The sequence below is a fragment of the Cygnus olor genome, chromosome 27 (genome assembly GCF_009769625.2).
Source record: "Cygnus olor isolate bCygOlo1 chromosome 27, bCygOlo1.pri.v2, whole genome shotgun sequence".
Lineage (NCBI taxonomy): Eukaryota > Metazoa > Chordata > Aves > Anseriformes > Anatidae > Cygnus > Cygnus olor.
In genome coordinates, this window is record NC_049195.1 from 5,646,479 (window position 1) to 5,670,298 (window position 23,820).

Genomic DNA, 23,820 nt, shown 5'->3' on the forward strand with positions numbered 1-23,820 from the left:
AGTACCGGAGCAAAGTGCAGCTTAACAGCATCCTTTTCTCCTTGCATTTCTCCACGGAGTGAACAGCAAGGGGAGGGGAGGGATCTTGACTGTGAATGGGAGACAGAAACCAGGGGCTCAGTCTGCTCTTTGATTACACAGCTCCTGAAGAGTAAAGCCCCTGCCCATTCAGGCATCACCAGAGCTCAAGTCCTCTCCAAGGAACCCTGGTTAAGGCTCCTGGAGTCAGTCATCCTTTCTCCACACACACCTGTACATTTCACTTGCAGCTGCCTTCCTGAAGCACAACCAGCCAGAAGTCAGGGATCAGGCCTAGCGATGTAAATTTGGTTCCTGCAGACTGTGCCAGTGTGTGAGATTGACACTTTGGTGATGACCACATTAACTGCAGCAAAGTGTGCTCTATTCAGACACTTCTTATCAGCCCTGCCTTTATCAGTTCAAATCTTGTGTGCCCCCCCACCCCGCACACACGCACATAAAGCTCACCTATGTGTAGACCTATGGGTAAAGCACTCGGAACATTATCTGCCCAGGTAGCAGCCCTGCATACCCTGCGCTGTTCTGGCACAGCCCACCCTATTTTCAACATAAAGGGTCCCTTTTGTATCAAAAGATGGGGAAGCAGGGATTAATGTTCTCAGCAACTACTTGACAGGTTATTTAGAGTGACAGGAAGCTGAGAAATGCAGAATTAACTTAGACACTATAGGTCACTTTTCCAAGTTTCTAAGTTTTCCTGCATTTCTTTCTCCTTTGAAGTTCCTCCAATTCTCTTGCTTCATCCATAGACTAAGAAGGGTCCTTAAAAACAGAAAAAAAAAGATCCATGTATCTTAGTTTATATGGAATGTGATGGGTAAGAATACAGCAAATGTTTATGGGGTCCTAATAAAGTCTGAGAACAGGAAATCATCAAATTTTACAAGGCTTTTCCAAGGACACGTTTAGTTCTCTGTACTCTACTCATCTAGATAAATAAAACACTCTAGATACAGCTGCACATCTTTATACAGTAACATCTTATGAACATCCATCCAAAAAAAAAAAGCATAGTGAAAGACTATAGATAGGAGATGCCACATGCACAGCTGCAATCAGTCACCCTAATCCTGTCTCTTCCACTGGAAACACTTCACAGACTAAAAGAGGCAGAGGCCAAATCAAATATATATATATATACGTATATATATCTGCGGCCACCAACATGTACACTGGAGGGAAATTAATTGTCACAATTAACCATAACACACTGAGAGTTCCTCAGTTCTGCCTGTGTGACTTTGCACCCTAAACCAGCTCCCTGCCAGTTTAGAATAATTTCTGAGGAACTACCTAATTTTTCAAAATAGGGAACCCAGGAATTAAACCAAGCTCTGCTAAATACAACTGCAACAGTCCCTACCACATGTCCAACCCCTCACAGTGCTTGGGTCTTGAGCTTTCAGAACCGTGAGACAAACTGCCTGTGGAGATCCAGGCAAGGTCAGGAAGCCAGCAGCGAGATACTGCTGTAAGTACATCTCATCCCTAACCCACGTTCTGCCTTTGTGGCTGCAAGCTCTCAGCTGGGTCAGACTTCTGAAAGTCAGCCCCACTATGTGGCAGGGTCTGCATGCTTGCAGTCAAGCAGTAGCAGTGCTATAGCCCAGGCTCTGCCCTGAGATGTTCTGTATTTCCTGATGCTAACAAAGCATCCACTATAGACAAAGCTGAATGGCACCAGGCAGCGGCCGTACACAGAGTTTTGCCTGCAGGACATTGCCTCCTCCTACAAAGAGATCCCATCTTAACTCCCTATAAACCACAGCAGAACAAGCACAGGACAAGAACAGTTACCATCAAGGGAGAAATAGGATATGGGGTCACACTTTTGACGCTCCAGGGGACACAACAGAAAATCACCTGCTTGTAACTGTCTAAAAACCTGCTTCCTCCTCAGTGCACACACAGGAAGAAAGAAATGGAGTCTCACAGAAGGAACAACAATGTTTTCACGAGCTCCTCAAGTTTGAGGATAAGCTCCTCAGACGCTCAGCTGCCATCTTGTTTAACACAGAATGAAGCACTCATTCAAATAAAAATAGCGAAAAGATTCTAAGGATTCTAAGAAGAGATATGAAATGCATGCATACAGTAAGGCTGAAAGAGTTCTCTCATGTACTGGCAGGCAGTTTAGGAGGCAGCTCTGACACCACAGAATTGAACCAGGATTGTCTGTATTTGGTTTTAGGTTGGGGGTTTGACCAGATGACCTCCAGAGGTCCTTTCCAACCTCAAACATTGTGATACACTAAGGGACAGCACATACTAGTGCAGAACCTTCAGACTGGAAGAAAGGTGATAAAGGAGCACAGAAAAACATGAGTGATACAGATAACGTCCAAAAGGAAATAATTACACATTATTTCATACAACAGAAGAATCAGAGGCACCATATTTAAAATAACTAAAAACATATATCCTTTCCACTCAGCAGAAAAATTTACTGCTACAGAATGCTACAGATAGCAAACCATACAGGAGTGAGATAAATTTGGGAAGGAAAGATCCATCACAGACTATTGAACATGATGGTTTGGGCCCAGCCTCCTTCTCTGGAAGCCCTTAAACCACAGCGTGATTAGAATGCTGGGACGAGATGCTAAAGGGAAGGCAAGATGCAGAGAACTTTTCAAAAGACGGTTCCTGGACACAGTATTTATCTTAAAACCCCCTCCCTGTTGTACTATGCATGACTGATCCTGACTGGAAAACTACTAGACACATGAATTGCAAAATACCCCTGTCCGCCCACAAAGAAGAGCAGAGAAGTATATAGCAAGACCCCAGACAACCCCAGGTTCAGACTCCATCTGTAAGTCAGAGAGACTTCTGATCTTATACCATTTAGGTACACCTCATAGAGCACCAAAGCATCATCAGCTATTTGCAGGAAAAAGGGGGTGCACTTCAGCAGTTCGGTTGCTTTACCAGTGCAGCTGAGAGGGCTGCCCGTGCTTTCCCAAGGTCAGAAATACTTCCCTGTTCAAATCCATTTTCCTCACCAACTCATTCAGAGTAATGTATTCATCAGACCCCTGACTATAGTACTGTGGTCCACAGCTATGTACAACTGTCAGAGCCTCCAGGCAGCGCTTTCCCATGTCTTCCTACCTTCCTCCTGAACCATCATCTGCTACTTGGACTCACTGAACCCTGCACAGTATTTGTGACAAGGTTCCTGAGGACCGTGGTCACGTTTCTTAACATATCACCTGTCTCACAGCTGGATGCACACAGAAATGATCAAGGGCACCTGTGATAGCCTCTAAAAAAAAGACACTGTTTTTCAGTGTTTCCCTTTGTCCCTGGAGTTTCTACCATCACCTGCTGACCTCTCGCTGTATACGCCTGGGCAGTTCTGATCACTTGCCGAGGACCAAGTTCTGCAAATAGCTTTGGTCTCAACAGCATGCTCCCTAACACAAACCAAAGGAGGACAAGGACAGTCCTAAAGTAACTACAGTCTTGCCTACATCAGACTGCAGAAGACAATTTTTGTCAGAAGGGAACAAAGCAGCTTGAACCAGCTGCTCTGGAGAATAGCTCCTCCCAGCAGGATTGACTGAAGCCCTGGTTCGGGAAATCTGCTGTCCAAAAACAATTTATTTCTTCCTACATGACACCTTTTTCCTCTCCTCTCAAGATACCAGAGAGGATTTCATCTCTATCAAACTCTAGGTCCGGGGCTTTTGTCCTGTTACAACCATAGCATCTAGTGTTTTATGCTCAGTGCTTTAACTTGAGGGTGAGTGACAAGCCTGCTAGATGGTCTTCCAAGTCATGGAGGGTTGTTTTTGAAACATCTGCCTTGATTTTTGACAGAGTGATTTAAGAGACAGAGTTAACTGGAATTAGTTCTCTCTGCCATATACATAGGGTTGTCCTGTGCAGGGGCTTACACAAATCATATTCTAAGTTATGAAGCATTTGACCTAGGATTGATATCAAGCTTTTGTGAACTGTAGGTGTATGGTTGGTAGAAAGTGACCCTAGAGATCTGCTGTATGTGAAGAAAATCTCGTCTTCTTCTCCATTCTTGCTATTTCAGAACGGAGCAAGGACACAGGGCAGAGGAAGTGAGAAATGGACTTAACAGCAATTTCACTTAACTTGCCACTTCCTTTTTTTTTTTCTCCAACACTGATTTTTCTCTTCTTTGAGTAAGCTGTTCAGGAAATACACAAAACAGTAGAATACATGTTATGGATTGTATCTTGTTGCTGCTTGTTCCCAGTGGAGAAATATATAATCACTTCAAAATGGGGAAACAGAGGATGACAATTTCAGTAAACAGACTTCTTTAGCTGAAAGATACCAGCTGCATGCGTTAGCCAACATGATAATTTAAATGAAACTTTTTCAAGAACCTTATTTAATTTTTTGGCACAGAGCAACAAACTTACCACTTTTTCCTTGAAAACAGATTATTTGTACTATCATAACTCTCTGGTACTTTGATGACAGACTAGGATTGTACTGTGTCAAACGACAATCGTATCAACAACACAGTCCCTGTTCCAAAGGGTTCACAGGATAAAGGATTTCGCATGGGAGAACAAATAGTTATTGACAGAGGAACCCTTAAGAAAATAATCACACAAACGAATCAAGGACAGAAGAACCTCCTGTGAGGAGGGAAGTATAGAAGCAAAATTCTGTCTGCCTGCAAGGCAGTGCAGCTGTTTCAGGAGATGGAACATGTCACTGGAGCTCTGCCCTGTTCTAGGTGAAGATCGATGTTTGTTGAAGTTGCTCAGATTCTGTGTTAGGGGCAGAAGGATTTTACAATCAAACTTCAATTTCAGGCAGCTATTTTTAGCCATATTATTCTGGCTGACAAGCTGTGAAGATAAAAGATGCTGCAGGCTGCACCTCAGCTTCTGTAAACTATACCTACCTCAGCCTATCTGCATTTCCCTGTTACTGCAGACAGGATCTCAGCAAGGATCTCTCCCCAAGTTATGAACCTAATTAAAATGGTTCTGTTCCTTTTAGTGTGTTTTTGTTTGTTTGTTTTATAACTACCTCACTGATGAGCTCTCAGCCTTTCAATTAACCTCTTGAAAAGCCACAACACTAGTCTCCCTGGCAGAAGTTTGTACGTTGCTGTCCGTTGCATGCAAACTCTTCCCTGCGTATTGAGTGTTGGTAACAGCCATTTTGGTCCACATATTAACAAAATTGGAGCAACCGGATAGTGCTGAATGGAATAGTTTTATGTCCACAGCATGATTACCAGGCTGTGGCAATCCAGAGCGTGCAGCAGCAGCTGCTCACAGCATGCTGTAAGGTACTAACAGTTCCTGCACATCAGGACAGTCTGATTTCACTCCTATCTAGCATGGCAACTCTCAGAAAAACAAAACAAAAGCAAATCCACAAAAAACTCATCTATTTAGTCCTTTAACAACAGGATTTTATAGTTTCTACAACAGGAAACTGAAAAAGAGATCTCCTTGTTCATGACTCCTAAATGCATATATCATCAAGACAAGTTAACTAATACAAACAGGGGTTTGTTTTTTTAATTTTCCTTAAAAAAATAAAAATAAAACCACCACCAACAACAACAAAAACAAACAGGTGTTATTAATAGTGAAGCTTATTTGAACAAATAACGTTTTTTATAAACTTTTCTTAAGGAGCCATACTTGTTTAACAGTTCATTAACTCTGGAAAATCACATTCCTGTGATCTTGGTTATGGATTTCATAACCACTTATTTTTGTTCCTTGGCCTACAAGGCTAGAGAGAAAGTTGTTATAAACTGCTACATTCCTATTTAGATATTTGCATTTTTCTTAAAATGGTTTCAACTACCTTAAGAACTCAGAAATACACAAGAAGTACTATTTTAATCATTATTAGTGCTGGCCCTACTCACCCCAAGCTTTATAGCTTGTGATTAAGCACTGCAAAGATCTCAAACAATGAATTGAAATGTATTTCATGTGCACAGGTGTAACAACAATTTGGCACCAGGGCATTAGATAAAGACCTTGTATTGTTCTACCGCTCAGTTTATGATACAAGCGTTTTACAAGAACAGAAATGTACGTCGTCATTTCATGGCAGCGATTCACCATCACCGTTTTGAACTCTACAGTTATCTAAAGCAACAGAATTATGTTCTAGTCTAACCACTCAGGGCACTGATTCCAGAAGTCAAAGCCATTTTGAATTGCTGGAGGACATGCAACCATTCTCAGTTGGCATTTTACTTCTAAAATCCATACTGTATCTGAAAAATGAGAGATGTTTCTGAAAATTGGGAATAAATGAAAGCAGATGCAGTGTTGCTTGTAAATAACAATTCAAGCCAAACACATTTTAATGGTCAAATCAAACATGTTAAATATGGGTTTAGATAGCAAATAACAAGCAAATACAAAAAGAACCCAAACTATAACCGCTAAGTACAGAATAAATGGGGCACAATGGGGAGGGGATGGACACCCTCCACCTTGCAACTTTGCTATTGGATGGTGACAAAGCTTAAAAAAAAAAAAAAAAGGAAGTTATGAGCAATATACAAAGAGCTTGAGAGCTTGCTGGCACAGAATGGTTAATGCAGTCTTAAACTCCAACACTGACTATGGGAAAATAATACGGGCACATCCAGGTGCAGGATGCGTGCCTGCTGGGAGCCTGAGGACGCTTACCTGTAAGTGCTGGCACGCTCCCTGCAATTCTCGAGTGACCGACGCAGTGAAAGCCTTAACCGCGCGTCACCCCCTCTCCCCTCCGCTCCCGAGTGACCCAAATCGCGCTGTGCCAGACACTGAACGAAACGCCCGGGAGCGCGCTGCACGACGCCCCCCTACCTGGGCCCGCACGTGCTCAGCCCCGAGGGCCCCCGGGTGCCTCCCCCGAGGCGCGGGGACGCCGCAGCTGCGGGGCGGGCCAGCAGCGCCCCCTCCTCGCACGAGCGCGCGGGACACCGCGGCGCGCGCCTCCCCCCGCCGCGCGCCCCCGGCCGCCCCGCGCACGAGCAGAGGCCGCTCGCGGGGCTGCGCCCGGGGGAACGCGCTCGGCCGCGCCCGCCGCGGCTCTGCCTCCCCCCAGCGCTCGCCTGGGGCTTCGCAGGGGGCGGCCCTGGCACGGCAGTTCCGCGAGCAGCAGCGGGCAGCGGCAGCAGCGAAGCCGCCTCGTGCTGCAGGCGTTCCTTGCGGAGAGCGAGTTCGAGCTGGAGAAGCTTTCTGAGGTTTTCCCACGTTACCATTACTTTATCGCTCTTCCGAGTGGAAGCTGATCAACCAAAACCGTAACCCCAGCCGCTGCACGCCTAAGATCCAAGTACCGCCCCTCTCTCCGAGACCAAACGGTGAGCAGGGAATCATGCCCAGGCCCAGGGACTGGTAACAGCGTTCAGTGCTCACGTGGAAGAAAAAACCCACATGCACAACAGACATCCAAAATGGCTCAACATAATTTATTTTTTATGTTAAAATGTACAGAGTTCTTTTGAAAGTACTTGCTAGAAAGGGGAAAAAAAAGTGATATTACATACAAGTAGAGGAAGGGAGACCATCCAGCCAGGAGCGTATGACATGGAGAATTACAAAGGCATCTAGGCACCCCCTTCCCCTTAGCTTACAAGTCACCATGAACAAAGTACAAAGAGGTTACAAAACAGGAAAAGCAAATATAAACAGACAGGAATAGACTCAGCTTCATTTGTACATGCGGCTTTTAGAGGCATCTGGAGCTCCTATTCACACACTCTAGAGATCTCTTTAAAGAGAATTTTTATCTTTCTTAAAATAGTTTTTAATATTCTACAACAAAGATAAAAAATTTTAAAGATGGAATGAAATGAAAAAGCTCTTATTTTAAAAGGCATCAAAGTCACTAACAGTGAGATTTTTTTTTTAATTTCTTTTAGAAGATTACCCAAGTTATCTTGCTAAAAATACATATTTTATTTTATTTTTAAACAGAAGTGAAAAATGGTAGGTACCAATATTACTGCGTTGGATAATTTCTTTTTATATATAGAAAAGAACATTTTTTCTACAATAGTTCTACAGTCACAAAGGCTTGTGGAAAAAGGGAGCTGCCCAATTGATTTAAAAAACAAAAATAAAACGTAAAACCAAAATAAAATTAAAAAAAAAAGAAATACAAAACCAAACCAAACATAACAGCAAACAAACTAAACTCACGGCCCTCATTTCAACAGCTTCTCCTCCTGCTGCAGACCCGTGCCTGCCCCACTACCCCCCAGCAGTCAGGAAGCAGTGACACAGCTGAAGATCTAGGAAGGAGAGGGCAGCACAGTGCGCTTTCTACATGGGATATTTGGAACTGGAATAGTATATACAGAGAAATGGGGTCCTACACAGCCTTGTACATGCTCAAAACTAAACAGAAATAAAAAGTGGAAGTCCTTTGAATTCTGCCTTTTATGGTTAGCAGTTATTGGAGGAAAAGTCCATTTTAGTGCATCTGAAGAAACCCAACTTTTAGATTCTTTTGGTTTTAAAACAAAAGAAATTAGTCTTAATAATGTGTCTGTATTTCTACTTCATATACAATTAAAAAACAACAAAACTCTACCTTAAAGGGTATTCCTTTTTGTATTGGGTGACATGCCAGCAAGTGCTGTCTCTATCACAGAGCAGTGTAGCCAGAAAAGAATGCAAATTGGATTATGCAGTAATAAACAGCAAAATCCTGCCACCTGCATCCTACTGTGGTGTTTGGGCTGTTTCACTCCTGCAGAACAGGCAATTCCCCTCATTTCCCACACTAGATCAAAAGCGTGGCTATTCTGATGAAATGGCCTCAAACATAGCAGAAGAATCAGGGAAGTGTTCTATGTCACCAACTCCCCCCAAGAGCGGCACATTCAGCTACTTCCTACACCACACCAGGAATGGAATAGTGACAAGGACACCACAGGGTTCTCATCAAGCCACCTAAAACATACACTTTATCTTCCAAGATTACGTAAGAATAAAGGTTAAAAGGCAGACCACTGGAAACAGCTGCTTTTGAGCTCAGCCTACTCAAAGGCTCAGAACCAAGACCCTCAGCATTTCCAAGTACATACTAAAGCAGAGTTTGGGATCTGAGTTATGGCTGACATGCAATTCACCTGAAGAGCCTGCAACCGTTTTTTGTCCTAGCAGCCCAATAACCATGCTATCCTCCTCATGACTGCACGAGGGTTATTAACAGCTCTCTCTTGAGATGCTCCCAGTAGTTCAGCGACAGAACATTTGTGCAGGCACACACGTGCATGTCTGGGTGGTGAACGGGATCTGTTTGAAGTTACGTTATATTTTCAGAATGAAACATACAATTTCAATGAACTCATCTACAAAAACACCAATGTGAATAGCTTGTTTACATGTAAATCCAAATTTTACTGAAGGGAAAGGAGTCAGGGAAAGATAAAGATTAAAATTTTTTCCTGACTTGCAGAAATGAAGAGCTTCATTTATCCTGTGTCCCTTTCCACGTCTCCCAGTAAGTGCCTCCTGCTAGAAGTAGAAAACTTTAAGTGGGGTTTGGAGGGAAACGCTGTTACTCTTTGAGATGTCAGACGTTTTACATTACTGCAGCACTAAAAACTGCATACAGAGGGGCACAAGAAAGGGAGAAGGACATACATTTGAAAAAAAAATTTAGAAAGATGATTTCACTGTTACACATATTCTGTCCACATGGTCAGCAAAGTAAGGCTCTTTTTAAATTATGAAAAGATTTTGTGCATGTTTTCCCTCTAAAAAACATCTGTAAATGATTTTAGCTGTAAAATGTTTCAGGATTGTGAAGAAAACACTACCCCCCAGAACAAAAACAAAAAGCAACAACAAAAAAACCACCGGGCTTCCTAAAAATAAAATAAACCAAAGAAAATCCCTCTAAATCTACAGCAATATTTTAACTGGAAAAAGGTCCATTTTCTCTGGTTCGTCAGTATAAAAGGTTCCTTTATTTATATATATATTTAAGTTTTTAGGATGCAAGTTCATCTTGCTCATCTTCTCATGTACGGTCCATTGAGAGACTGCTTGGGCACCCCTGCAGCATTCATGTAGCTGTGATGGGAGGGGCCAGTGTACATCATGTTCCCATGAGGATTTGGCTGCATAGGCTGCTGGGTATAGGCCTGGCTCCCCATCATTCCCATCTGCATCTGCATAGGATACTGTGCTGTCTGGTTCATGTAGGCAGGGTTACTATGGTAACTGCTGTTCATCATGGGCTGTGTCATTCTGTAGCTGTTCATGGCATTCAGGGTGTTCATATTCATGGAGTTAACATTGTATGGGGTGGTTGGCATTAGGTTGACCCCCATGTTCATACCCCGCTGAACAGCCAACGTACGAGGGCCGGCCTGCATGGCGACTGCGGGTGGACTGCGGCCATAGAGCTGCTGCTGGTGTGCAGTTGCAGAGGGCAGCGGTGCTGATTTAGAGCGGATGGAAATGTGCCCCTTGACCGGCATTTGCCCCTGCAACCTCTGCGTATGTGGAATGCCAATATTGGTAGCAGACATATTACACTGAAGCAGAGGTGACGTGAGGTTCATGGTGGTAGATGCCAAGTTTGGTGGGGGTGTCATGGTGGCTTGTGCTTGTGGTGTGCCTGCTAATGGATGAGAGGGAGCGAGCTGAGCCAGTCCTGTGTTGGACAGAGAAACACTGGTTGCATAGGAAGTCACAGCAGGAGAATGGCTATAAGGCATGGCATGAGGGTCCATAATGGTGTTCGTCAGCTGCTGCAACTTGGCTAAACTGAATGTGGCTGATGGTTGTGAATAGCTCCCAGCCCCAAAATCCCCTGGAATCCTCTCATAGATACTTATGTTACCAGTGCTTCCTGATTCAGGTATTTCCATGATCATAGGCGCTGGGGTGAAGCTGTTGTTCATGCTGCACTGAGACAGCGGAGGTTGCTGCTGGGGTGGAGGTGGGGGCTGTGGCTGCTGTGACTGAGGCTGCTGCTGTTGTGGCTGCGATGCTGGTTGCTGGTTGCTTGGAGGCCTTTCTACGACACAGCTCTGAGGTGACTTGATATTGCAGTTTGCTGCAGGCTGGACAGTGCTTTGCTGCATCATGCTGCAACTGCTGCCAATGTTTGCCATTTGCTGAGTGACAACACAGCTATTCTGAGTGAGGCTGCTAGAAGAGGACAGTCCCCCATAGGAACAACTGCTCTGGGAAGAGTTATTTCCACAAATGCTGCCTCCCATAGTAGAGTCATAGCTGCTCGGGTTTTCATAATTTTCTGTAGTGCTCTCAATGCTGCCAAGGTCACTGAAGCCACTATCCACCACCTGCTGAGAGTGGTCTGATACTGAAGGCACATCCATCATGGGGCTGGTCTCCATGTTCTGCATAGAGGGTGCGGACAGGGATCCTTGTTCAGGGCTTATCTGGGTGTAGCTGCTCTCCAGAGCAGGCACATTTGGGCTGCTGACAGAACGTACAGACTGGCTGGGGTGGGACTGAACAGAGGATATTGGACTGTTGTGTTCTGAGGCCTGGCAATCTTCAACCATTGATATCTGAGGATCCTCCTCACTCTGGGTATAACTCTGCAGAGTCTGACAAGCTGCAAGAGTTTCTTCACAGTCCTGGTAAGCTACATCATGCTCATTGCTTTCCTCCTGTGTCAAGGACTGGACTGCTTGAACAGTTTCAAGATCCAGTTCGCTATGAGGAATCTCTTCCTCTTCCTTTAATTCAATTAATCCTTCTTTGTTACTTTGCTCTTCTTCGTGATCATCCTCAGACCCAGGGACATGCTCTGAGCCCACTGATGTTTCATTGGAAGCCTGCTCTTCCTCAGAATCTGCCTCTGCTTCATCTTTTCCTTTTGCATCTTCTCTACTGCTTTGTATGTCTGCTTCTAAAAAACATTCCTGCACATCAGGCTCCTCCTTCACCCCTTCTCTGGCAGGCTGTTCTTCCAATTCTTTTTTCTTCACAGACTCTAGATGACCATCATCTTCATCATCAGCATCATGGTCTTCATTTTGATTTGTCACGACTGCAATTTCATCTTCTTCTTCGTGGTCATGCTCAGGTTCATCTAGTTCTTGCTGCTCTTCTTCTGATTGCCTTTGCTCTTCTAATACCCGCGGCTTCTCCTCTACCTCCTCTTCTATCTCAGGCTCTTTAACTTCTGGCACTGGACTGCTGCTGCTGTCCACAGGAGAAACTGCTCTTACTTCACTGCTGGCTGTATCTTCCTCTTCTCCCTCTCCTACCTCTTCTGCTTCCATATTCACATCTTCCTCTTTCCTTTCCTCAGTAAGAGGTAGCTCTTCTTTCTGCTCAACACCTTCCTCTTCATCTGAGATCTTGGGCTTACGCCCTGGTTTTGAATTACCTACCACTGCATCAGCTCCCTCACCCTGAACTGACGATGGCACTTTTTCCTGGTTCAGTTTAAAACCTGGTTTTCGACCAGGTCTTTTCTTCCAGTGGATTGGTTTTCGACTTTTGCCTTTTGGCCATCCCTTCTTCTTTTTCATGGGTGTAGAAGTATCTGGTTCAAGTGAACAATCCTTTGCTTCACATTTTCTCAGCATAGATAATGGTTTCAAAGTTGGGGTACCTGAAAACACAAATGGAAAGACACTGTTCAAACATTTTGTTTTACCCGAGCATTCATGGAAGCTTTCCCAAGCATTCCATTATGTTTATCAACTTCATATGTCAATAATAGCTTAGTGATTTATTGTGAAGGGAACAAGAAGGATCAAAGTCTACTCATTAGCAGTCACATAGAACATTACATTTTCAAACACCACCAATGCTTTCAAGATTTTGCATGGTTAAAGCTCTGAACCTTCAATATATAAATCAAATGAAGCACTAGTCTATATAATAAGATTCTGGAAAGACTCACCACCCATTAAAGATTTTATTTATACAATATGCTTACAAATGAAAATGTTCCAGTGTAGCACTGGATGTTACAATAACATTGTATTTCCATTTAGATCTGTATTTTGTGCATCTGCTGAAGAAAGTATTTCCGCTTTGTCATGGCTTATGTTTTTGAATGTCAATAGAAATATACAGGTGACTGAATTTGCCTGGATTTTTTTTTTTATCCTGAGAAAACAATCAAGGAAGCTGAATTTCTCTCTCATCTAACTTTCATTTGATGAAGCAATTTCTGCATTTCAGTGGCTTTCCAAATATGAAAATAGGTTCATGGCCTATACTGCCAGAAACAAACACTGACATCATCTACTGAGAACTTACTGAATACTATAAGGCCTTCCCTGAAGCAATTCTGTTTTCAACCTGTCAGTCAGGATAGCCAGTGACATTTCACACAACTGTTGATAAACAATTGCATTGACACTAGTTGATATTCATACTTTATCATCTGAATTTCTGTCTTCAGACACTGGATTTTCTTAATCTGCTTTTGTGTTAGTTTTTCTTTTATCTGCTGGGCAGATAATTCCTCCTAACACACAATAGTCCTCACATAAGTAAATATAAGTAATAATATTTTGTCTCTGCTTATAATCCAAGGTGACAGAATTATTTGAATCTGTCATTAGAGAAAATTTGTTTCAGTGCCTTAATCAGCTCATGACTATTCTTTGAAGTTTTTCAGTTCATCTATACTCTTATCAAGTGCAAATAACTTAGTAAAGACAGTTGTAGTAGTTTCACCAAAGCTAAATAAAGAGATGACAGAAAATCTCTGCTGCACTTGAGGTTTCCCTTGTTCATATATTTAACGATTATATGAATCTCTTCGACTGATTTAGAAAACCATGCTCACCTAATTACTGGCAAGACCTTCAAATACTCTGAGACTATCCAAGTGAAATGCCCTTCAGTTCATTTACCAAATCCCCTCTTTTCCTGTCAGCTGCTACTTTTTTTTTTTTTTTTTAATATTTGCACAAAAATAGCAGTAAAGACAAACAAGATCCACAACAATCTCCCCTGCACCCTACTGATAAAAAACGAGCTTAATTACTCCCTGCTTGCAGTTTATTTGATATGTACTAGTTTGATTTTGTAACATTTCAGCTTAAGCAAATGGTTTTGTCACATACCTCACAAAACACTAGTGGGTAACATCAATTATCCTTATTAACTGAGCTGTAGGCTCGTAAAATATATCATGTTCTCTGACAAAATACATTTTTCACATTCCACTGTTCATTTGTATTGAGCAAATGACCATTCCTGGACTTTCTACTGAGTCATAAGCCATGCATCCTACTATTTAAATCAGGATGAATGTCACGCTGACAGGCCTGTAATTATCCTTGTCATCCCACTATATGGATGCAAGATAATTTTCCTCCCAAATTCACAGCAGACTTATTTACATTTCTGCCCTTTCATCCATCTTAAAAGCTGATTCATAGAATCACAGAATACCCTCAGTTGGAAGGGTCCCAACAAGGATCATCAAGTCCAACTCAATTCCATACTATACATTCCCCAAGAAGAGCTGCTGTATACCCACAGTTATGCAAAGAATTCAACAAAAGCAAAACTAAATAATGTATTCTTAGTAGTCCACAAATGCTTCTTAAGAACTGATCATAGGTCAACTGAGTTATTCTTGCCCTTAGTTCAACTTTGTGAATTGGATTTGAACAGCGTTCTGTGTCTTCAGAAGCTACTCAACCCTCTTACAAACAACTTCATCCACAGTAAGTCACTTAAAAAAAAAAAGCCTTAAAGGGTTTATTCATTTTCTATTGAAATGTTATTTATTTGAAGTTAGAAATCCACCAAAAACTACATGCAACTAATTCTGTCAGGCATTTATTCTGAATACTCCTGACCAGAAACATCCTGGAAAAATTTTGAGTATTAAAAATTAACTTAAAATAAATACTGATTTCAAAATTCAACAACTCCTTTAAGTCATCCATAAAACATATTTGGAGTGCGAATAGAGGAAAGAAAGGATCTACCACAGACAGCACATATTTAGGCAGGAAGAAGAAAATGCTACTTTCACGGTATTTGTTAAAGCCTTGAGACTTAGGGTCTTTAAAAAAAAAAATTAACCTGCTTAAAAACCAAAAAACTATTTCTCTTCCCCTTCCTTTACACTTCCTATCTACTACGTAAGATTAGCTTTTACTATCTCTTAGCTAAAGATCCTGTGCTTTCACCTGTACTGTCACGGATTTAATATCTTAAGGAATAAATAAAGACCTTATGATGGTAGGCTCCCCTTAGAGTAATGTAATATTAAATGCGTCTGGCTCTGGTCTCCTCCATACACGAAAGATATTGAGGCACCGGAAAGAGTCCAGCAAAAGGCCACTAAGATGGCTAAGAGACTAGAGCATCTCTCCTGTAAGGAAAGGCTGAGAGAGCTGGGACTAGAGAAGGCTCAGAAGGATCTTAGCAATCCGTGCAAATACCTGAAGATGGGCATAAAGAAGATGGTGGCACACTTTTCAGTAGTGCCCAGTGGCAGGACAAGAGGCAACAGGCACAAACTGAAACATAGAAAGTTCCCTCTGAACATCAGGAAACACTTCAGGTTGCCCAGAGGTTGAGGAGTCTGCCTCCTTGGAGATACTCAAAAGCCATCTGGACACGATCCACGGCAACCGTGTCCTGAGCAAGGGAGTTGGACCAGATGACCTCCAGAGGTCCCTTCCAACCTGAAGGGACTGTGATTCTGTGTTTTTTACCACATGCAGTTGACACCGTCTTTACAAAAGAATATGGGTTTAATAACCACTCAAGATTTCTGCACGGTTTTTGAGGATACTGAGATACATACATACATGCTCTTTCTGTTGCACTTAGTTAAAAGTCAGTGTGCAGGTAAGCTTGAACAGAAGATCCTTACAGTATTCACATTCACAGTAAAACTCTTGCGGAAGCAGGAAAAGCAAAATAATACAGCCCAACCTGTCAAAGAGCTCCCTCTTCTCCCAAGCCGTACAACACTGTTAGAATATACAGAGAGAAGTTTTTTTTGTTTCCTACACCACAGAATACCTGTCTTCCAGAATGCCAAACCCATATTAAATACCAGCCTCAAGTCACTACACCACACTACCCATTCTCACCGTAGCCCTGACAGCAATCAGAACCAATTCAAACTCTAATCAGACACCAAATTTAATAGATTGCAATGTTACCTTAGAGGGAAATCATAAAACACCTTCCATGCACTGACTCAGCTAGACATTAAGTTAGTATCTAACCCAAAACACCCTTAGCTAGTAAAAATATTTAAAAAAAAGTTACAATCCAGTGTCTGTAGTGAAGGAAAAACTGCAGTGAATCTAAGCTTCTTATAAACATTCCTAACTCATAATTATGATTAAAATATTCTAAATCTGAACCAAGTATAAATGACTTTTATACTTTCTTTTGAAATGTCAGAGGGCTGTGCCACCCCAACTCCACCCGGTGTAATGCTTTATCCAAAATGTCCAGTGGTAAGCCTTTTGTACTGCTTGATTATTATCCCTATGTAATAAAATGTTTAGATAACTGAAAATACATTGTATTTTCTCTAAGATCCCTTCAGCTTTACTAAGTATATGCAAAGACAACTGTATCAAAGGCACAAAAACCCCAACAGATACTGCATTTCAGGAGCAGCAATACCCTAAATCAGCGTGCTTATTACATTATTACCTCTGAGGTACTAACAAATTTGCAGAAGTTCAGAAACAAAGCATCAGAAGTGACACCAGGAAACAGTAAGCACTAAATTGAAAACAGGATGGTAAGAAAGTAAAGCATTTACAAACTAGGTGAGCAAGAAATTTATCACTGTGGTACATAGTGTGTGTAAGTCATAAAAGTGGCTTTCCAAATATCATTCTTTATTCAGATATCACTCTTGATATGAAAAGCTGTGAGGCAGGACATGTAATGTGATGAAGAACAGGATCTCAAAAGGAACAATTAATTATTTCTCTGTTATGGAAAACTGAGGACTCTCTAATTAATTCTTATTTTATTGCTGTAAGCAGCTCTGCTGCACAGGTTTTTCCACAACCGCAGACACCAGTTCCACTAGAAAGGATGAACTGAAAATGCCCTGTGATCAGGTCAGTGCTTAAAGTTAAGGCACCATATTTTCATAACACTTGGGAATGTTTCAGGCTGGTATGACTAGTAACTTATGCTTAAAAAAAACTTTACCACCAAACATACCATTAGTGTCATCGGATTCCTCCTCATCTTTGGACTTTCTCTTAGAAGAGGGTCTGTTCCTGAGGGTGTCTTGTGGGGCTAAGTGCCGAAAGTATCCACTGGGCAAAAGTTCATTCTCCTCCTCTTCCTCCTCCTCTTCTTCCTCTTCCTCCTCCTCAATCTCAAATGTAGGCTCTAACCGGGGCATTGGTCGTTCAGAGTCTGAATCCTCAAATGGTTCATCCAGCACTTCTGTGGTCTCTGAGATTGTTTCAGTGACAACACTGCTGTTGTGGTGCTTACGCTTGCGTACCCTTCTTTTCCGATGAAGAATTGGCTTCTGAAAATGGAAGGTAGAAGAAAAGACATTTTTATCATGTATAGTAGAAACAGGATGCTAAAAAAACAGAAAACATGGACAGCAGAGTTCAACAGTCTAAGTACGACCAGGGATTCTTTTTTGAATTCAAATTTCGAACTTCACTTGGAAATACAGGCCAGCATCTGCCTCCAGTTAGACAGATATCAAATACAATGCAAGACCATAGACTTCCATGCAGATTGCTAGATGGACATCTGTGTAATGCTATAAGCCATTTAAATAGCTGAAGATAACCTTAACAGATGAGAGTTCAGAGCCACTACAGCATAGATGTGAATAGTTTAGAATAATCTGCAAAGATGATATAGAAAATAACTTTTTAGTGCAGCATCCCATGAAGACAGGATTTTCTTGGTCATGTTGACAGTATTCACATCTCCATGGTAAATGATTCCAAAGACTCTATGCTGTGATTTTAGCTGTTTAGATATCATTTGTGTTTTGAAAGCTTCGATTAAAAGTAGGATTTTATCTGTTTTTACTTGGTGTAACTGAATAAAACTTTAACAGCCAAGTTGGAAAACATCATAACCACAAGTCAGAAATCTGGGAAAAAAACCTACCTCTGATGCAAAAAAAACCACCGCTAGCAATAAGGTAGCACAAAGTACTCTACAGAGACCTGGAACACTGAACAGGTGTTACTCGTACATTTAATACATAGCTCATGAATTGCACTGACCCTTAAAACAGCACCAACATATTGACAAAATAGGCTGCATAACAGAGACAGCAAGAAGAAATAAAGCACACACCTTTCGTTTTAAAGTTGGCTTGGTGAGAACAGGTGGAGAGCTTGATCGGGGACTCACGGGGTCATCATCATCATCTTCACTACTCTCACTAAAACATCTCGGAAGTGCCCTATCACTATCGCTGTAGCGGCGGGGTAATCTTTCACAGTCCTCTGGGAACCTACACTTCAGTGACTCCATGTTTTTCAACTGTCCTCTCCATCTTTCCATACCTTCGCTGTACCGCCGACGAGGAATTGCAGATTTTTCACTTTTGCCATACTGCACCTGGGAAACTGCAGATTTTTCTTCATCTTCAGCATACCGACCTCTTGGGGCTGGAGACTTATCCTCACATTCACCACATCTTCCCTGCAAAGCTGTTGACTTCTCCTCACATTCACTGCACCGGCCTCGTGAGGCTGCTGATTTCTCCTCACATTCACTGCATCGCTCACCAGGAATGTCTGTCTTGTCCTCAGTGGGCAATATTGGTTCCTTCTCACAAAAGGTCTCTCGAAGTTTTTTGCCCTTGCGATTCCATCGACCTCTTCGTGATGGCTGACTGTTTGCAGGAAGACTGTCCAGGGGAAAAACGTGCTTGTTTGGCCGTGCAGAACTGACTGGAGCAACAATGTCTGGCTTTTTTTCATTCTTTGTAGGTGAATAAGGCTCTTGCTCTTTCTTCTCCCATGACACAGATTTTACCATCTAACATAAATAAAAATAAATAGATTTCATACTTCCTATTTAATCACGCACATCTACCCTGAAACTGATTCAGCAAAAGCTTTTGAGCAAGAATTCAGAAAACTTTAACAAGGGTGACTTTTCAGAATCTGAGAATAGCAAATGAATAAATGAATTGACTTTTATGATGTTGTAATATTGCCCACTGCAATTCCTTTCCCTACCAGCTGACAATGTACCCCAGATTAGCTTCCTGACAATTGACTTCAGTAGGCAGCAGCCATCCAGTGGCCTGCTGGAATGCAAGCATAACCTTGCTACATTCAAACACAGTATTTATCTCACAATTATCTTGAAAATTACATGAAGTGCTTTTGAATTACATGAAGTGTTTTTTCCTATAAAAATGCACAATGAGTTTCATGCAAACGTAGTAATGGCCTATAATTTCTCTCTGAAATGGTACTCTAGTCAGTGTTCATCACATGATGTGAGAGTGCAACCCTTCCAGGTTAGCAGCCTAGATTTCAGAAAGTTTCACTGCTCTGTGGGCAGTGATTTACGATAAAGTTATTGGTGATTTTGCAAACCAACACAGGAAAATATTTTGGTGAAAAACGTTGAAGATTGTTTGTTCATTTTTATTTATGCAATTTCTCACTTATAGAAGTGCTGGGTGCCTTCAAACCTAATGCCTTTTCAGTAATTTGATGAGAGTCCAGGTTGCTTGAGAGTTGGAAGGGGGTTGTTTTGTTATTTTTTATTTTTTGAAACCACCATGACTTCCACACACTGAAAAACGCATTAAGTGTGCTCTTGAATAATTTCAAAAAGACTTTAATCTTTCTACAGGCTATGCCTCAGTGATACTACCATTTTTTAGTATCTAATCTGAAACTACAAAGATACATAATCTAATTACAACTGCAATGTTTTTTATTATTATTATTATTATTATGCAAAATGCCCAAGCTTGCCATTTGAAATTTTGTTAGTACTGCCTGCAAAAGCACAGAATACAAACTATATGCTGCATAGAAGTAACCAATTCACTCTTACGCTGGCCTCTGAATCTTTTTCTTTCTGATGTTGTTGCTCTTCATTTTCCCCATCCTCGGTCTCTTCTTCTTCATCCTCAGAGACAACTGAGTTGGAAACTATAACAGGTGTCCAACGCAGACATTCCGCATCCACATCTATAGGTCTCACATTAGTTCTAAGCTTTGCCATATGTTCTTGGATAAGTTTCTCCCGACGAATGATCACAAATCTGAACAGTAATAACACTCTGATCAACAACAGGCTACTTACTATACATGTCGTCATGTGACATACAAAATAAAGAGAAATCTGTGTACTCTCAATCATCGTAATCTCAATTTGAGTAACTTCAGAGTGATCAGGAAGTTCACTAAAAATCTACAATCTGCAAATATGCAATGCCTTCAGACTAGAGAAAGCATCTTAAAACTGAGAAAATGTTAAAATTCTTTCAATTTCTTGTTAATCGTGAAGCCATTATCCTTAAATGGGTATTACACTTACACTTTTATTATCTGTTAAACAGTCAGGGGTTAAGCCATTTGGCAAAAAGGCAATATAAGGCAAAAGATGCTCAGTGATAAAAAGGCTGCTTTAAAAAGTTATGTTCCCACTACCAGACTGGATTTTATTCAGCTGTTTGGGAGTAACATCACTAATTATTATTATTTTTTAAATCAAATTAGAAAGCACACTGTGAAATGAGGATATAAAAGTGTTCTAAAGTAAGTTTAACACAAACTAAGAATACAATCCTACACCCAAAACAGCAACTGTCTGAATTAAGAACAATTCCCTGTATTTCACTTGACTCGTACACTCAGCTGGCCAAACCTCTGTTCTATATCCATACGCCTCATTTCTCCCATTGATCTATCCCATTGTCTGAGCAAGTTATCTGCATCTTGGACGTGCAGAGAAAAGGGGAAAACAACTGTCTGCTCAGTGTCAGGAAAAAGGAACACGTTCCCTTCCCTCTAGAGATCCTCCTGCTCTATCCTGTGAGGTTGTTAAACTGATTATGCAGAGGGACCCCAAGATAACATGGCCAAGAGACCAGCTTGCTTTCTCTCACAGCTGCAAGTTACTTGGATGTTTCACAGCTGCACTGCTACGTGGCTGGTAATCTCATGCAGCTTTGGCATTGAACAATTCTTGCACTTCATGAGAACATCATAGATCTCGACAGTCAATATTTGGTCACATTACTTTTAAATAAAATCAAGATTATTGGATGTGACTTGCCTCCAAACATCACTGAAGTTCATTCAAATACACCTGAGTTTGTCTGGAAATAAAACAGGACTACTGTACTCACTGATCACTACGGAAGTCAAGCATTCGCAGGTGATGCAGAGTGGAAGTGATATCTTGAGGGCAGATTCCAGTCAGTTTACTCAATTTCTTGATGCTTAATTGCTTGTCATGTTGGTGATAAAGGCACTCCAATATTACACTTTTCCAATAAGCCATATATGAGAGCCGTCCCAGGTCTGACAGGGGCTTCTCTGGTGATCCTGCTTGACCTTCACGCTTTGAAAGCAGATAGCCTAAAGAAGCACAAGAAGAAGAATGTTCAAAAAATTGGCATATATAGCTTCTCCATCCTGATACTCCAAATTCTACAAGGGCAAGAAAGTAGCCGAATGCTTCTTATGAGATACATATTACACTTTTGAAGGATGCACTGAGTGATCAGCCCCATTTTGGAGGGGTTCAAATTTCTGTTATTCAATGATATAGCATGAGGTTTCTAAACTACATTGTTTTTCAACATTGGCTATGGGCAACACCACAAGATGGCAGCAGTTGACTACCTAGAAACGAACCTAGGACTGTAGTACAGATACAGCGTGAGGTCTGCTGAATCTTTGAAATTACAACTCTGCCAGTTAAGCCATTAATATATCTATCAGTGAGTGTCACTTTGGGCTTTGAAGAAATACATGATTTGAAAGCAAATAACTTCAGCAATTGCGATTAGCTTAACTTGTGACAACTGCCTCAGATCAGCTACTTTGTACAATAGAATTCATTAATTTTAAACAAAATTAAAATGGCAATTGTCTTTTTAAAGAAGATAGAAGGAAAACATATTTTAACCTTTTAAAACTAATAAAGCAAATAATTTACTTAAAAATTCTCTATTGAGAAATTTCAGGGCCATACTAGAGAGTACCAAGCTCTAACCGTAGAAAAACCTCAATTAAAGACTGTGATACGCTGCACAGGTTCAATAAAGACAGAGAGGTTATATCTCCCCAGTATAACAAAGAAGAAAAAAAAAAAACAAAAAACCATCAGCTGACAAAGGTGTCTTCTCACTGCTGCTCTACCATAGCCCAAATCTGCTAGTTTCTCAAGATATATCACTGAGTTCCATTATTTCATCAATATTTTCAGCAGAACAACATCTTACCCGCACAGGATATTTAGTATTCTAAAACTATTCTAGTATAATTATTCCAGTAGAGTTTCTCCTTAGGACATTAACACCAAAATTAGCACGTCCACAGGAAAGGCTATCTATATATCAGCATAGTGAGGTATAGTAACAGTGGCAAGTTTCCTAGTGAACTTACTGAAATCCACATGAAACTTAGAACTGTTAGAGTATTCACAGCCTAAAACCATCTGTTTTTGTTGCTCTCAAAGCTAAATTAAAACCTAACTATGACTACCTTTTGCTTAAGACATGTTCACTTAATCAAGCTGCTGAAAGTTTGAACACACCATGTGGTTTTAGAGTTGGCTTTCTTTATAAATAACTACATGCACGAGATTAGCTTCTGCAAAAACCCTACACTGACAAATGCCTATAGTTGCTTACACCTGAATTAGAGGAAAATTCATCTACTTGTTTTCAGAATTTAAGGTTTCCAACAAAAAGATTAAGTAGTTAAGTTCAGATTACTGTGAACATCAGCATCCTTTTTCTGAGACTTCTTTTTTTTATTTTTAAAAGATATCCTCTTTAATGACTAAGTCTTTCTTTAAAATATGAAAAGGAGAAAAAAAGTGAAGAAGTTTCTTACTGAAGTCAATTAGGAACCTGCCGTAGCCCTTACGCTGGTATTGTGGAAGAATCATTATACAGGAAACATTGTATTTCTGTTGGCAGTGTTTTTCCTGTTGGGAAAAAAAAAAGCAGCACGTTTTAAAAGTAGAAAACTTTTGACCAGCCAGAAATAGAAGTTGTTCTGTCCAACTTCATAATTACTTATTATCAAAAACTGAGATAGAAAGCCACAAAGTTGTTGTTGTTGGTTTTTTTTTTTTTTTTAGGAAAAACATACTTGAGCAACAGAAAGACTTTAGAGGAGAGAAAAATATTAAAACTCTATTACCATCATTTCAGTTTGCATATTATATTACATAAAATGCAAAGGCCTAAATTACCGTTAAAGACTCTGAAGCAACATTTCTCACCAGAGCAACTCCAAGTCTGAAGCACTCAAATACTTGCCTTAGAAAAGTAACCAACAAGGTGACAGCCCTTCACATCGTTCTGTGTCAGCACGTAGAAAAGAAATGGCTCCACATCATAATAAAGAGTCTTATGGTCCAGGAAGAGTTTGGCTAATAAGCACAAATTCTGGCAGTAGATAGTGCTGACATTGCCATCAACCTTACAAAAACGAGGAGAAGTTATATCACTCTATATTCTGTCATACAAGAAAATGCTTCATCTGAGTATCCCTGAATATTTGACATATCTAACACAACAGGAAGGCTTCAATGCCACAGGCAGAGTCTCAAATGATTTAAAATTTCACAGCATAAAGGCCGTGGCTGAGTCCCTGTT

The 23,820-nt window shown here is 41.0% G+C and overlaps 1 protein-coding gene across 1 annotated transcript in view; it reads right to left on the reverse strand.

The window, feature by feature from the left end:
• Positions 1–7,456: 7,456 nt before the first annotated feature.
• KAT6A (lysine acetyltransferase 6A) overlaps positions 7,457–23,820 on the reverse strand; it is a 44,783-nt gene continuing 28,419 nt past the window's right edge. Inside the window, exons 12-18 of the mRNA XM_040538342.1 lie at positions 23,482–23,643; positions 23,051–23,144; positions 21,334–21,565; positions 20,034–20,244; positions 18,306–18,995; positions 17,190–17,508; positions 7,457–12,621 (exon numbers count right to left, since the gene is read on the reverse strand). Of these exons, the coding sequence (XP_040394276.1) occupies positions 10,034–12,621; positions 17,190–17,508; positions 18,306–18,995; positions 20,034–20,244; positions 21,334–21,565; positions 23,051–23,144; positions 23,482–23,643 (4,296 nt within the window). The 3' untranslated portion in view covers positions 7,457–10,033. The remainder of the gene's footprint in view (positions 12,622–17,189; positions 17,509–18,305; positions 18,996–20,033; positions 20,245–21,333; positions 21,566–23,050; positions 23,145–23,481; positions 23,644–23,820) is intronic.